The sequence below is a fragment of the Myotis yumanensis genome, unplaced genomic scaffold (assembly GCF_028538775.1).
Source record: "Myotis yumanensis isolate MYYU_CA2020_CCGP unplaced genomic scaffold, mMyoYum1.0.hap1 SCAF_3, whole genome shotgun sequence".
NCBI classification, from domain to species: domain Eukaryota; kingdom Metazoa; phylum Chordata; class Mammalia; order Chiroptera; family Vespertilionidae; genus Myotis; species Myotis yumanensis.
The window spans coordinates 104,582,274-104,599,279 of record NW_027223754.1 but is presented as its reverse complement, the minus strand read 5'-3'; the positions used below and the strand labels follow the sequence as shown (position 1 = coordinate 104,599,279).

Sequence of the window (17,006 nt, the reverse complement as noted above, 5' to 3'; positions counted from 1 at the left end):
GACAAAAATACATAATCCCTATATCTGGACTGATAGCCAGCCATATGCACTACACTGCCAAACTGGTCATTAAAAAATTGAACCACTTTCTTACACCTTACACCAAACAGCTGTTGCCCTTAAAACCCCTCCTCAGCCCCCACCTTAGGTCCTGCCTTCGCAGTTCACTTAGATTAGGTTCTGATTTGTCGGTTTCTATGCCAGTCAGCATCAAAAGCTCCGCCTCTTAGGCAGCTATTGGCTCCTCACAGTTTACCCAGATTTTGTTCTGATTGGATGGTTTCTATGCCAGTCAGTGTCTCCTGGTCTATCTCTGGGCCTAATCAGAGAGGTGGGGCTGATCAGCAGCCCCTCGGTGGCCTGAGAGAAAGAGAGGCACAGCTGCTGGCCAGGCCCAGAGAGAAAGAGAGAGTCAAGGGCTGATCAACAGCCACCACGGAGGCTATGGATCAGACCCTGCTTCTTTTTCCAGGCCTCTCTTGAGGCCTGATACAGCCTCCCAAGGCAACTGGGCGAGGGGCTGCGACCTTTTGCTGGCTACTTGGGAGCAGGGACGACAGGGACCGAAGTGTGGTGAGAATGTGGGCTGTCTGCCAAGCTCGCTCTCACTCCTCCTGTTACCCTCCCCCTGGACACCAGGGTTCGTTCACCAGGGAAGCCCCTATGCTCAGGTGCCGGGCACCCATGAGGAGCTCACCCTGCACCCGTGCAGCCTCTTCCAGGTAAGCCAGGCCGAAGCCACTGGGACCGCAGGGGTCAGTCGGGCTTTCCGTGTGTTCGTGCAGGAGGTGGTCTGTGAGGCCAGCCCACTCAGCACGACTGGCTTCTGTGCAGTGCCACTGGGTGTCCCAGAGGCTCACGTTGCACCCTGGTCCGCGGCGTCCAGCCCCGTGGGGACTCAGGCTCTATGACTCAGTCGAAGGTGGATGTGCAGGGGTTTAGGGGCCCAGGTGCTGTCCAGGTCCCAGAAGTCAGCTGGGACCTGCCCTTCCAAGCCAGACGCTCGCACTTTGATCGCCAGCCAGGCCTAGGGACTGCACCCATGTGCAAATTTTGTGCACTGAGCCTCTAGTAAGAAAATAAAGTAAATGAATGAAAAAACAGAATCAAACTCATAGATACAAAAAGGATGGGAGGATGATGGGGTGAAAAAGAGATTAATACATACAATTTGCCAGTTATAAAAACAGTCACAGGGATGTAATATAAAACATTGGGAATATAGTTAATAATATTGTAATGCTTATGTATGGTGTCTAATGAGTACTAGACTTATTGGGGTGATCACTTAGTAAGCTATATAAATATCTAATCACTATGTTGTAAACCTGAAATTAATATAATATTGTATGTCTATCATAATTAGAAATGATAAAATATTTAAAAATTAAGTAAACTTGAAAAAATTATATCTCATTTGAAATTATATAAAAAAATAAAATACTTAGGAATAAATTTAACCAAGCAAATAAAAGACCAATCCACTGAAACTATAAGACATTAATGAAAGAAATTAAAGAGGATATAAACAAATGGAAAGATATTCTACTGCCATACATTGAAATAATTTATATTGTTAAAGTCCATACTAGTCAATGAAATCTACAGGTTCAATGCAATCCCTATTGAAATTCCAATGGTATTTTTTCACAGCAACAGAACAAACAATTATAAAATTTGTATGGCATTACAAAAGACACCAAATTGCAAAGCAATATTGAAATAGAAGAACAAAACTAGAGGTGTCATTGTGCCTGAAATAAAACTATACTGCAGAACTATTGTAACAAAATCAGTATGGTACTGGCATAAAAACAGACACATAGACCAATAGGACAGAGTGGAATACTCAGAAATAAACCCACCCATATATGGTCAATTATTTTACAATAAAGTAGCCAAGGATATAGAGTGGGAAAAGGACAGTCTCTTCAATAAACAGTGGTGGAAAAACTGGAGAGCTACATGCAAAATAATGAACCTGGACAATTCTTACAGATACACAAGAATGAAGTAAAAATGGATTCAAGACTTGAATGTTATGGCTTGCTACAGCATGGATGGACCTAGAGAATATTATGTTAAGTGAAATAAGCCAGTTGGAAAAAGGCAAGTACCATATTATTTCACTTGTATGTTGAATCTAATAAACAAATAAATTAACAAAGTGGAGACAGACTCATGGATACAGAAAACAACTGACAGCTGTCACAGGCGAGGGAATTGGGGCTAGGTGAGAAGGGTGAAGAGATTAAGCAAAATAAAAAAAGAAAGAAAGACTCATGGACACAGAGTCTTTGGTGATTGCCAAAGGGCAGGAGATTGGGGGGAGGTTAGAAGAAGGTAAAAGGGGGATAAACTGTGATGGAAGCAGACTTGACACAAGGTGGTAAACACATAATACAATATACAGATGTTGTACTGTAAATTGTATACCTGAAACTTGTATAATTTTATTAATCAATGTCACCTCAATAAATTCAATAAAAATAAATTTTGGAAAAAAAGAGACGTAAATGTAAGACCTGAAACTGTAAAATCCAGAAGAAATCATAGGCAGTAAGCCCTTTGACATGGTCTTGGCAGTGATTTTTTAAATATGACTCCAAAAGTGAAGGCAATAAAAAGTTAAATTTAAAAAGTGGGCTTACATTAAACTAAAAACTTATGCAAAGCAAAGGATACCATCAACAAAATGAAAAAGCAACCTATGAAATGGAAGAAAATATTTGCAAATCATATATCTGATAAGAAGTTAATATTGAAAATATACAAAAAACTCATAACTCAATAGCAAAAAAATGCCAAACAATCTGTTTTTAAAAAATGGGCAGAAGATATGAATAGATATTTTATAAAGAAGACATACAAATGACCAAGAGGTACATAAAAGGATGCTCAATATCACTAATAATCAGGGTAGTTGAAATCAAAACCACAATAAGATATTTCACACATGTTAGAATGTATATCGTCAAAAAGACAAGAAATAGCAAGTACTGGTGACAATGTGGAGAAGAGGGAACCTGGTACACTGTTGATGGGAATGTAAATTGGTGGAACCACTATGGAAAACGGTATGAAGTTTCTTCAGAAAATTAAAATTGAAACTACCATAAGATTCAGCAATTCTACTTTTTTGGTATTTATTTGAAGAAACAAAACTAACTTGAAAAGATATATATATACCTCATGTACACATACTGCAGCATTCTTATTTATTTATTTTTTATTTCAGAGAGGAAGGGAGAAGGAGAGAGAGATAGAAAAATTAATGATGAGAGAGAATCACTGATTGGCTGCCTCCTGCACACTCCACACTGCTGATCGAGCCACAACCCAGGCATATGCCATGACTGGGAATTGAACTGTGACCTCCTGGTTCATAGGTCAATGCTCAACCACTGAGCCATGCTGGTTGGGCTGCATCATTCTTTACAATAGTCAAGACATGGAAAAAACAGTGTCGATAGATTAAAAAAATGAGGTATAGTCAGAGAAACACAAGTATCACATGATCTCACTCATATGTGGAATCTAATGAACAAAATAAACTAATAAACAAAATAGATCCAGAGACACAGAAACAATGAGTAGAATGACAAATCTCAGAGGGAAGAGGGGAGGGTGGGTGAAAAGGGATACTATAATATTTTTACCAATAAAGATAAAATGTGGCATATATATACAACACAATATTATTTATTAAAAAATAAATAAAAAGGAATCTTGCCAATTGCAGCAACATGCATGGCCCTTGAGGGCATTATTCTACGTGAAATAAGACAAAGAGAAATACTAAATCATCTCATTTGTGTGTGGAATCTAAAGAGAAAAAAAGCTCATAAATACAGAAAAGAGACTTATGGTTACCAGAGGCAGGAGGTAGAGGGTGGGCAAAATGGGTAAAACAAGTTAAAAGACACAAACTTCCAGTTATAAAATAAGTAGGTAATGGAGATATAATATACATCATGGTGACTATAGTTATTAATACTGTTTTACATATTTGAAAGTTGCTAATAGTTGCAAATTATTTAATACTTACTAAATCTAAAAAGTTCTCTCCAGGGAGAAATTTTTTTTTAACTATATATGTTGAAGGACATTACCTACACTTATTGTGGTGATCATTTCCATATATATATATTAGAAGCCTAGTGCACAAAAAATTTGTGCACTCACGGGGGTGGGGGGGGGTCCCTCAGTCCAGCCTGCACCCATTTGCAGTCCAGGACCCCTTGGGGGATGTCCACCTGTTGACTTAGGCCCACTCCCCGGGGGATCAGGCCTAAGCTTGCAGTCAGATATCCTTCTGGCAGCCAGGGAGCCCTCGAGGGATGTCCGACTAAAGGCTTAGGCCCCCAAGGGATTGGGCCTAAACTGTTAGTTGGACATTCTTAGTGCTGCCATGGAGGTGGGAGAGGCTCCTGCCACCACCTCTGCACTGGCCAGCCATGAGCCAGCTTCTGGCTGAGTGGCACTACTCCTCGGTCTGACCTAAACCCTAGAGATTAGTACTTCATTTTACAACTTTTTCTCGGTTTATAGGCAGCAGCAAACTCAGACCACACAGTCAGGTATGCAAGAAATGTTGATTTCTTTATTGTTTAGTAACCAAACCTAACTTCAACTTTAGCCCCCATTCTGCCAAGTGAAAAAACAAAAGCAAAATATTATTTAACTTAGGTTCCCCACCACCTTCTCTGGAGTTGTACTTCCATGTCAGACAGTTTATATCTCAGGCAGAGGTGCCAAAGAACCGAGCAGGGTCAAGGACATCTGGACCTCAGTCTTCTGTCTGGGCTGGCCCCCACCCAGCTGCCCTTGACCCTCACCTCAGAACTCAAGTCCATGCTGATCCCTGGTATATTCTCCTCATCTGGGCCTTGAGGCCTCTTGAGTCCAATTCGCTCTCTCCCTCTCTCCCTGCCACCTTCTCTCTCTCACACAAAGAGGTATTGGGCTTTCTGGGTTGAGGTCCTCTGACACCTCCTCAGCCCCGTTGCACAGACACCATCTTGGTGCCAGGGTCACGGCCACAAAGCTGTGTGGCTGCTCTCAGACCCTCCATCTCCTGCTGCCTTAGGGAGTGACTCAGTGGGAGGGGAGGGTCACAGTCCTTTTTACACGGCCGCCAACAAACACTCAGTTTTCCTTCCCTCTAGTTCTCCTTCTCCTCCTCACCACAGTTCAGGCACCTCTATGTTCAGGGCAGGGGAGGGTGGGAGGCAGGGGTGTCTCTGACCCAGCACACAGGCTTCCAGATCCACTGCTCCCCCAGGAGGTATTCCACACTCTGGACCTCGACACATAGAACCTGTCCCCTCTCAGCTGCAGGTCTTTGCCTGCAGTAGTCAAGTCTGTTTAGAGCAGTGGTTCTCAACCTTGGCTGCACATTAGAATCACCTGGAAATCTTTTTAAAATCCTGATTTCTGGGCCTCATCCTCTGGAAATTCTGTTTCTTTGTTACTAATGTTGTGGCCTCACCCCATAACAAAGAAACAGAATTTCCGGAGGATGAGGCCCAGAAATCAGGATTTTAAAAAGATTCCCAGGTGATTCTAATGTGCAGCCAAGGTTGAAAACCACTGGTTTAGAGGCTTGAAGTCAAGAAGTGCCTCTTTGTTCTCTGCTTTCTGGAGGCGGTCAGCGTGGAACATTCCTGCCCTGGACTGGGGAGGGGTCTCTGGGTGTTAAGAATACCAGGAGGGGGAGCACAGACTCCTCCGAGAGCTCCGAGAGGGGAAAGGCAGCACCCCCTCACCTCTAACCCCAGGACGTTTCTTTAGAAGCAGAAGCCTTGTCCTGTGCAGGGGCCTGTGCTGGCTGCCTCAGTTTCTCAGAGACAAAGAATTTGATGAACGTCTTTTCCCCACTGCAGTAGCTGCTTCATTTGTTCATTCTCACATTTTTCATTTTTCATTAGCTTCTAAATCACCCCTGTGGCTGCAAACCTGTTGTGCCTGACTCAGCCAGCAGGGGGCTATGGCAGCTGTGCAGGTACAGGGGAAGGGGGAGGGGGGCCCGGCCTGCAGGGAGGGTCAGTGGTGCCTGCTGGGATGTCTCAGAGGATGTGGCTTAGGTTAGGTCCTGTCCTTTGGCGACTTTAGGAGGGGAGGCCGTGTCCTCCGCTCCCCACTTTGACTCAGGGGCGGAAGTTCTCCTTGCTCTCTGGCCTCATAACTTAGTGGATCATGGTGGGATGCGGCAGGCAGGTGGCTTCTGCGGCTGCACACGGGTGTCAGCAGGGAGCTTCTGCGGCTGCACACGGGTGTCAGCAGGGAGCTTCTGCAGCTGCACACGGGTGCCAGCAGGGAGCTTCTGCGGCTGCACACGGGCGCTGGCCTGCAGCCCGAGACCCGGATCCGGGTCCCGGATGGCAGGCAGGCAGCTTCTGAGGTCGCACATGGGGGCCTGGATGGTGGCTCACGCCAGCTCGTGCTGTCCCGCCCTGCCCACAGTATGCAAATTAGCCGCCATCTTTGTTGGCAGTTAATTTGCATATTGCGCTGATTAGCCAATGGGAGGTGTAGCGAAGGTACAGTCAATTACCATGTTTGTCTATTATTAGATAGGATATATATATATATATATATATATATATATAAAATAATATTGAATCATTATGTTGTATTCCTGAAACCAATATAATGCCATACGTCAATTAATACATCAATAAAATATTTTTCTGTACTTTTATTTTTCCCCATATGCATTCTAGAGCAATCATATGGGAAAGAATTTTTTGCAACAAAACAAACTGAAATAAAGTAATCATTAATTCTATTTTAAACTTTAAAAATTACACCAATCCATACTTTCTTTCTATATTAATAGAAATAGAGGGAGAGGGAAAGGGGGGCTCCACAATCAATCGCCCCAAAGAGGGAGGCCCAGGCCATCCTCTGTGCAGTGATTGATTGCGGAGCCCAGTGATTGGTTGCTCCGCAGAGGGAGGCCCAGGTCACCCGGCTGGCGGTGCTGCAGTGGGTGGGCAGGGCCTCCCTTTGAGGGATGATCGATCTGGGGGCCCCATGATCAATCGCCCCACAGAGGGAGGCCCAGGCCAACCAAGTGATTGCACCCCACTCCTGTCACCCATAGATGGAGGCAACTGGTGGTGGGGGAGGGGGGGCAGCGCTGCACAGATGGCAAGCAGTGGCAGCAGTGGGGCCAGCTGCTGGCAGCTGGGGGAAAGAAAGCCCCGATAGGCCCTAATTGCTGGCTAGGCCTAGGGACCCTACCTGAGAGGTCTCAGATTGCGAGAGGTTGCAGGCCAGGCTGAGGGACAACCCCCCACCACCACCACCATGCATGAATTTTGTGCACCGGGCCTCTAGTACAATATAATTGTTTATTAAACTAAAAACTAAAGAAACATTTAAAAATATTAGAATAGCTTATAGATGTAGGATATTATCTAAGTTTAAGGTAAAAACATCCTGAGTTTCAGATTAAAGTCTTTTGACTCTTATCCAGCTTTTCCTGAACCAAAAGACTCATCATACCAATTTCTTCTTTCATCTACAATGAGGAAAAAAAAATCAGGAGGGAAAAGGAAAATATTCAAGTACTGGAAGTCTTATCTCTTAGTTTATTGCTCTCATTTTTCTCACTAAATTAGTCACAGTATTTCTTCTTGTTCTCTCTTTCCTCAAAAGAAAGAACAAATGATTCTTGAACAGGGAACATTAGACTCTTTTGTTCCTTTTTCTATTCAAAAGGAAGGATTACCTTGTAAAAACTTATTTCCCTCAGGCAGAGTAGTCTAGGATACCCCTTCCTCTTGGAGGGGGTGCACAGAGATGCCTGTAGAACTTAATTTTCCACATATGTATACCTTTCTAGTTATTCATTTAACAGCTTCGTCTGGTTGGTTTTTTTGAAAAGTGAGTTTGAACACAGTTTAAACATAACCTTTAAAAGCAGCACAAAACAAACCAAAAAAAGGAGATTAAACTTATTAAAATGGCTTCAATTCTTCACCATAACATTTTAAAAGTTTAATCAACTAATGGTAGGCGCCAAGGTAAAAGAAACTGCAGAGGGAAAAACCACACAGGTGTAACTTCTGCCCTTTAAAAATATTAGATTGAGGACATCAGGAATGGTGGCATGAGAGAGCACCTTATCTTCTCTCCCTGAAATTTCAACAAGTTAACCAACTATAACTCAACAAAGAAATTGTTGCTCGACACAGTTACACACTTGAGAGACCCTTGCATTGAAAGATTTAAAGGTGGATAACCAGGGATAAATGGGGAGACAAAAGGGAGGAAAGTGCAAACAGCCCACAGATTCAGCCCTGCAGCTGAGAGCTCATGGATCGGCTGGGAGAGGGGAGAAAATCAGCGGTAGCAGGCACTTCCTTCAGCTAGAAGTAACAGAGAGATTACAGGGGGCAGCACAGCAGGACAAGTGCAGCAGGGTCATGCTGCCAACCACTGTCGGGCTTGCAGTGGTGTTTCAGACAAAGAAATGGAACCACAGAGTTCTGCCACTGCTTGGATTCCAAAAACTCACCTCCCATTGCCCTTGTAATCAGGTCCAGGAGTATATTAACTATAAACCAAGAGATGTTTCCCTCTGTGATTGATCCCCAGGAGGGGTCCTTGGAGTGGGACCCCACAGAGGCCTTGGTGGTCAAGTATGGGAGATCACAGAGGTAAACAATCTTGCAATTCTGCACCATCTACTGGAAAATTGTAGAAAGACCTATTCAGAGAAAGCTACATGACTAGCCAAAGGAGAATAGCATCCTATCTAATAAAAGAGTAATATGGAAATTAACCGTCACTTCACGATAAAGATGGAGTCGCCCACAGCCAATAAGGAGGGAATATGCAAATTGACACAACAAAGATGGCGGCACCAGCTGGAGCCACGGAGTGGGTGGAGCGGGCGGGAGGCTTGGCTTCCTTGGTCGCCCCAGCCGGCTCCATGGCCGCCGCCCAGACAAAGCCATAGTGGCAGGGCCGAGGCAGAGGCAGTTAGGGGCGATCAGGCCAGGAGGTGAGAGCAGTTGGTGTGATCAGGCTGGTGGTGGGGGAAGTTGGGGGCAAGCAGGCCGGCAGGGGGGGCCAGTTGGGGGTGAGCAGGCCAGCAAGGGGGGACAGTTGGGGGCAATCAGGCTGGCAGGGTGGGCAGTTGGGGGTGAGCAGGCCAGCAGGGGGGTGACAGTTGGGGCCAAGCAGGCTGACAGGGGGGGCAGTAGGGGGTAAGCAGCCCAGCAGGGGGTCCAGTTGGGGGCAAACAGGCCAGTGAGAGGGGCAGTTTGGGGCAAGCATGTCAGCAGTGGGGGCAGTTGGGGGTGATCAGGCTGGTAGGGCGGGTAGTAAGGGGCAAGCAGGCTGGCAGGGGGTGCAGTTGGGGGTGATCAAGCCGGTGGGGGCCAGTTGGGGGTGATCAGGATGGTGGGGGGGACAGTTGGGGGCAATCAGGCCAGCAAGGGGAGGCAGTTGGGGGTGAGAAGGCTGGTGGGGGGGCAGTTTGGGGCAAGCGGGCTAGTAGGCAGAGTGGTTAGGGGCGATCAGACAGGCAGGTGAGCGGTTAGGAGCCAGTGGTCCCGGATTGTGAGAAGGGATGTCTGACTGTCGGTTTAGGCCCTGTGGGATCGGGCCTAAACCAGCAGTCGGACATCCTCTAAGGGGTCCCAGATTGGAGAGGGTGCAGGCCAGGCCAAGGGACACCCCTCCCCCGCTTGGACAAATTTCATGCACCGGGCCTCTAGTAGCCTATATAATAAAAGGCTAATATGCAAATAGACTGAACTGCAGAACAACCAATAGCTATGACATTCACTGACCACCAGGGGGCATGCACAGATCATGGCTGGCATTGGCCACAGCAGGATGGTGCAGCAGGTGAGTGGGGGTGCCAGACCAAGGTGGGGCACTGGTCACTGTCATTGGGGTGAGTCTCTGGTGGTTACTGAAAATTCTTTGCTCCCATGTGCCGTGGTCCCGCCCAGCACTCATGCCTGCTGCCAGGGCCAGCCCCACTCGCACCTGCAGCCGGCGCCGCTCCCAATCACTTGGCGCTGTCAGCAGGTGCAAGCGGCAGCTGCTGGCCCCAATTGCCCCTGAGGGCTTCTCTACCTCCCCCTGCTCCTGAGAGGCGATCAAGGCAGCAGCCACCGCTCGCACCCACTGACGGTGCTGGTCCTGCTCACACCTGCTGCTGAAACCAGTCCCAATAGCTCCGTACCATCAGCGGATGTGAGCGGAGCCAGCACCATCAGCACGTAGGAACGGCAACAGCAGGAGTGGGGCTGCTGGCAGATAGGGGACTGGGGGCCATGGCGGGAGGGGCTGGGCGGGGGTGCACAGGAGGGGCCGAGACCCACCCCCATGCCCACCACAGCTTATTGGCCCACAGTTCCTTTCAAGGTGCACGAATTCATGCAGTGGGCCCCTAGTAACATAAATAACCATGGTAATGAGGATGATCAGAAAGAAAATTAAAATCCCCAGAAAGCAAGCTGGAATACATGGAAATATGTGATATAAATGACAGAGATTTCAAGATTACAGTTCTGAAAATAGTCAGTGAGATGCAAGAAAATAAAGAAAGGCAATTCAATGCACTCAGAAAACAAATCAATGAACAAAAGGAGTACTTTACCAAAGAAATTAAAACTTTAAAAAAGATCCAATCAGAAATCCTGGAAATGAAGCATGCCATGAAGGAGATTAAGAGTGAACTACTGAGCATAGAAAACAGCCAACCAGCTGGAGGAAAGAATTAGTAATATCAAAGATAGGAATCAAGAAATGACACAGAGGGGGAAAAAAGAAATGACACAGAGGGAAGAATAGAGAGATCTGAGAATAAAGAAAAATGAAAGAGCTTTACGAGAATTAGCTGACTCTATCAGAAAAAGCAATATTAGAATTATAAGCATTGTGGAGGAGGAAGAAAGGAGAAGGGAATGGAGAGAACTAGATCCTCAAATCCAAGAAGCAAACAAAACACTTTGTTACCTCAATCCACATTCGCAGAGGATAGAGAAATGTTATAAGATAAGGGGGGAGAAAGGCATATTTCACAGAGGGTAGAGGAATGTTGCACGATAACGGGGAGAGGAAGGGGGGGGACCAGCTGGGCTTTGACCTTTGAAATTGATATTCTGCAGAAGAATGACCAATTAGGAAAGCACAGGGGTCATAAATTAAGGAAGGGTCCAATTAGAAAGGGTCATGTTCAGACAAAGAGCTAGGAGCCTTTATAAACCCGGAGACAAAGAACCTTAGAATCGGTTATATTTTTTCCCATTTGAGGGAGAGAGAGAGAAAAGGTTTTTCCCATTTAGGGTCCCCTCCCCAGGGGGGGTCCCCTTTGGGGACCCTTTCCTAGGGGGAGTTTGTATATGCTTCCAATAAACTTCCGAATTTTTATTTAAAATCTTTTAGTCCACGAATTTTATTCTTCAAATTTCATAGGACAAGAACCCACAGGAAGAGACAGGAGATTTGACTTTGGGTGATGGGCACACAGTGCAATATACAGATCTTGTAACAGAAACCCACACCTAAAACATATATTTATGTCAACCAGTGTCAGCCTAATAAATTTAATAAAAATATTAAATTAACGAAGACAAATTGTTTGATACAGCCAACTTGAAACTTAATCATACCATAAAATCAAGCGTAAAATTAATGTGAATGTGGTATTTTTTACACTGTCAATTTTTTATTTTTTGTCTAGAAATCTGTGCTTAATGTTCATCTGCCTGGAAAGAAGAATACTTTTCAGGTGTATTAGTACTTACCATCATTTTTGTCAGGGATGATTGTAACCCAAGCCCCTGGGAATTCTGATCCAATTCTACCACCCATAGGCATGCTCAGAAGGACATGGAATGTCTCTTCCTCTTCATACAAGGAGTCATCAATCACAACAATCCGACACATTTTCTCATGCTCATGTTTGTCAAAGCGGATGACACTAGTATGGTCCTCAGGCCTGGATATGTAATCAGAATAGGACAGCACTGATGTCGGCACAGTTCCGCTTGCTGTTCCTTGAGGCAGAGAAAATACAAAAGATGTTTTATATAGAACATATCACAAGGATATTTCAAAAAATAATTTTCACACACAGCATTTCAATGGTCAATTAATATCTATTAACACCCCTAGAAAGTGCAATAGCACTTCTATACTGTCTAGTATCACACATTAACTTCACAATGGTATCAAAGATATGACAAATATTAAGTTTCAAATGTTTTCTCTATTTTCTGCCAGTTGTCTTTTAGAACAACACAATATTATAAAATAATAGCTCCTATTGCTTACTGTGTGCAGATAAAGTACCAAGTGTTTTACGGGCATTGCCTCATTGATCCTCTCAACCATTCTATTCTATTGGGTTTTATGCATTTGGTAATCTAGGCTTATAGGTTAAATTATATAACCCAGAGCTGAAGGCTGATCCTGAAGGCAATAATTTTAATCACTATTCTCTACTACCTGTCAATGTATATACATTAATAGAAATTTTAAAGATCAGCTCAGATATCAACAGCATATATTACTTTTTCTTTTGCATCCTTAGAAAGTCTACTTATTTTCCAGAATATTAATAAATATTAAGTTATATTATGAATATATTAATGAATATTATGTATTAATTTTAATTATATAAAATCACCTTTCAGAGGATACTTACCCATGAGCAAAAAAAATATTCTGAAATTTGATTGCAATGAGTTTCAAACTAGTATGAAATTACTTTTCTTTCATACTAGTGATTTCTTTGCCTCTTTTTGTTTTGTTTTCTCTTTTAATAATTACTACCTTCTACTTCAGCAGCCTTGGGTGGGAGAATGAGGGACCTTCAATTTCTTATAACCCACAAAGCATTGAACAGTAGAGTAAGCAAACCAAGTGAAAAAAATATTTTTGTGTAAGAGGCAGCAGAGTCCTTCCAGATCCTCTTAGAGGACAATGGTGAAGAAAGATTTCTGGATAACTGCTTTTTTTGTCCTATGGAAATTATAATTATAAAATATGCCTCTCATGGCATGATGTTATGTTGCCAACATGTTAAAGATGCTTGTTTTTATTTTTGCGGGGGCGGGGTGTATTTCCAACTACCTTGTTGTGTATAACAGATCACTATCAACTCCTGGCTCACATCTCCACTTCTCCTGATAGGAATGAATAGTTCACCAACATCTTCCTCAATGGAGTATTCAGACTGGGGAATAAATACAGTTGGTTCTAAGGAGAAAACACAATCACAGTCATTGTTTCTCATCTCTGAAACAATTCTATGCAAATTAAAATTTCTCTAATGATTGATTTCCCCCGTTGGATATTCTTTTAGAATAATACAGTGTGAGGAGAAGGAAGAAGCAGAGGGGACAAGTTGTTATACAGCATGCAGGCCTTGGACTAGTGAATTCTTAACCTAGAAATAAAAGCCAACATTGCCTTTATCTTTATTTTTTCTCAATTAATAAGTGCTGTTGACATGCTTCCTTTAAAATCCAACTTTGTTCTTTTGGCACTAATCAATACCTTTCAATTTAGTAGTCAAATTTTAGAGTTGGAAGAGACCTAAGATGGTATTTTTACTCACCTCTTACTTTATAGATGAGGAAACTCAGACTCATAGAGTTGAACTTATTTTTCAAGGAATCTTCCTGGTAAGACAGGATTAAAACTGAAATCTTACTAAGTCTACTATATTTGTTCTTCTAACCCCAAATGTGTTCCTTTTAAATAATTAAAAAATAATAATCCACTGTTCAACACTTGGTTTCTTTCTTTGTTTGTTGTTTTTAAAATAGTAGTTCCACCAATCAGAAAGACTATATATACCCCTATGTTCATAGCAGCATTATTTTCAATAGCTAAGATCTGGAAACAGCCAAAGTGTCCATCAGTAGATGAGTGGATAAAAAAGCTGTGGGACATTTACAGAATGCAATACTATGTAGCTGTAAAAAAAAAAGGATCTCTTACCCTTTGAGACAGCATGGATGGACCTGGAGATTATTATGCTAAGCAAAATAAGCCAGTTGGAGAAAGACAAGTATCATATGATATCACTTATATGTGGAATCTAATGAACAAAATAAACTGATAAGCAAAATAGGTCCAGAGACATAGAAGCATGGATCAGGCTGACAGATCTCAGAGGGAAGGGGGGAAGAAGGTGGAAAAAGATTAACCAAAGATCTTATATGCATATATGAATAGCCCATGGGCACACACAATAGTGAAATGAAGGCTGGTGTGGGTGGGAGCTAGGTGGATGGGGGGATAAGGGGTGAAAATAGGGTACATCTGTAATACTCCCAACAATAAAAATAAATTAAAAAATAAAGACAATGAAGTTTGCCTCAAAAAAAAACTATAGCATTTCCTTTAGAATTCATTAATGTATTCATCAGGCATAAGAAATAAGTTTGTGGTTTATTTCTTCCCCTGGAGAAATAACAATAATAAATAATATACAACATTATATTTATACTAGTGACTTGGTGCACAGATTTGTGCACATTGAAAGGAAATTAATTAGAAGGTGGCCGGTGGGGCAGGACTGGGCGAGATGGGCTGGACACACGCTGGAGCCAACCTCCTGCAGTCCCTCCCTGGTCAGGTGCACCTGGGGTGTCTGTGGAGTGAGCAGGGTCCCTCTGGCAGGTGGGGTCCTTCAGCCTGGCCTGCGGGGATCGAGTTGAAACTGGCTCTCTGATATCCCCTGAGGGGTACCGGAGTGCGAGAGGGCACTCTGCAAAGTTGCTGTGTTGAGTGTCTGCTCCCAGTGTGCATCATACCTACCAGCCAGTCAGCTGGTTGGCCAGTCACTTAGCTTTGTATATGTATAGACTAGAGGCCTGGTGCACAAAATTCGTGCACGGGGGGGGGGGGGTGTCCCTCAGCCCAGCCTGCACCCTCTCCAATCTGGGACCCCTCGGGGGATGTCTGACTGCCGGTTTAGGCCCTGTGGGATCGGGCCTAAACTGGCAGTCAGACATCCCTCTCACAATCCAGGACTGCTGGCTCTCACCAGCTTGCCTGCCTGCCTACCTGATTGCCCCTAACGGCTTCTGCCTGCCAGGCTGATCACCCCCTAACCACTCCCCTGCCAGCCTGATTGATGCCTAACTGCTCCCCTGCTGGCCTGATCACCCCCAACTGCCCTCCCCTGTCAGCCCAATCACCCCCAACTGCTCTTCTCTGCCACCCTGGTCCCCCCCAACTGCCCTCCCCTGTCAGCCCAATCACCCCCAACTGCTCTTCTCTGCCACCCTGGTCCCCCCCAACTGCCCTCCCCTGCCAGCCATCTTGTGGCTGTGGGCGCCACCATCTTTGAGGGCTTGGCAGTCAATTAGCATATTCCCTCCGTATTGGCTGTGGGCGCCACTATCTTTGAGGACGGGGCAGTCAATTAGCATATTCTCTCCTTATTGGCTGTGGGCACCATCATCTTTGTGATGGCATGAGGGTCAATTAGCATATTCCCTCTTTATTAGATAGGATAATAAGATTCAATAATTCATTTTAATGTATATGAAAGGTTACCTAAATAATAAAAATGGAATAAATTATTGAAAAAAACACTGTTCCATATAAAAGTACATTTAGTTCAACAACACATTTAGTTCAATAGTTTGACATGATAACCCCCAAACAGATTATGTTGGTATTTGCCAGGGAGTCTGTTTCACTGAAAGTCTCATATATACACAGAAAATGATTTGTGTTTTATTTTTTATAAAGTAAGCTACACTGCTTCTGATATTACAAAAAAGAACACTGGAATCATGAACACAGGCCCTCGAGGTCCATGTTCCATCCTTCTCCACCCTGCCTTGTGCCCCTGGAACTGACTAATGTGAACCACATCAAAGTTTCCTTTGTGCTCTGGCTTTTGGTTTGGTCAGTCAAAGGGGAACACAGCAGGACTCAGAGGACTGTGCAAGAGCAAAGAGAGGTTGGCATTCATTCTTCTGGTTCCCCTCAGGATTCCTCTGTGGGAAGTGACCAGTGGGGTGATCAGGGGCAGTGCAGGCCTGCTCGCTGGCTGCCCCCCCTCCACCTGCTTGCTGGCCGGCCCCGCCCCTTACTGCTGCCCACTTGCTGGCTGGCCCCATCCCCCACTGCCGCCGCTGGTCGCCTCCCTCTTCGGGGTGATGCAGGGCAATCCAGGGGGCCCCTCTGGCACCTGCCTTGGCTGGCCTGAGGGCTGGGAGCAGCTCCTGCATTGAGCATCTGCTCCCTGGTGGTCAGTGTGCCTCATAGTGACTGGTCATTCTACCTGTTGTTTCACTGTTCAGTCGATTTGCATATTAGGCTTTTATTATATAGGATTCATTTATCAAACATTGATATGAAGAAAACAAAATCCCTGGTCTCATTTTCATACTAGTTGGGAGTGGAGAAGAGAAAGAAAGTAAACAAATATACAATAAAATATGTATTATTCCAGGAGGTGACAAATGATATAAAGAATATAGAATATGCTGAGGGGGAAAAGAGAGGGCTGAGGCAGGGTATGTTCATGAGTGGTCTGTGTTATGTAGGAAAGTCATAGAAAATATCTCTGTTAGAGTCACATTTGAACTGAGATTGCAAGGTAGTAATGAGAAGCTTTCTGTGAATAACTTAGAGAATTCCAGGCAAAGGGCTGAACAAGTAAAAAGGGCCTCAGGCCAGGTTGTGTCAGGTGTGTACAAGAAACAGGCAGGAGTAAATTGAGTGGTCAGAGTAACCTAGGCAAGAAGGAGAGGGTAGGACATGGGGCAGAGAAGGAATGATGGGCTGGGTGGTAGGCAGATTACCTGGAGCTTTCAGAACAATTGGAAGGACTTTGTAATTTACTTAGAGAAAGATATTGTGGAAATAAAGACCAACCAATGGGATTCCAACAAGTGAACTGTTTATTCAGTTACTATAGCAAAGGAGTCAGCCACCATTAATCTTGTATTCGGCAGAGACTCAAAGGCAGACAGAAGAATAAGAAAGCTTAAGAGTGAAATAAA

General features: G+C 44.2%; 1 protein-coding gene across 1 annotated transcript in view; it reads right to left on the bottom strand.

Moving 5' to 3' along the window:
- Positions 1-17,006, bottom strand: part of FREM2 (FRAS1 related extracellular matrix 2) — a 377,463-nt gene that overhangs the window by 146,796 nt on the left and 213,661 nt on the right. The window contains exons 5-6 of the mRNA XM_070409236.1: positions 13,108-13,233; positions 11,778-12,029 (exon numbers count right to left, since the gene is read on the bottom strand). Coding sequence (XP_070265337.1) covers positions 11,778-12,029; positions 13,108-13,233 — 378 coding nt within the window. The remainder of the gene's footprint in view (positions 1-11,777; positions 12,030-13,107; positions 13,234-17,006) is intronic.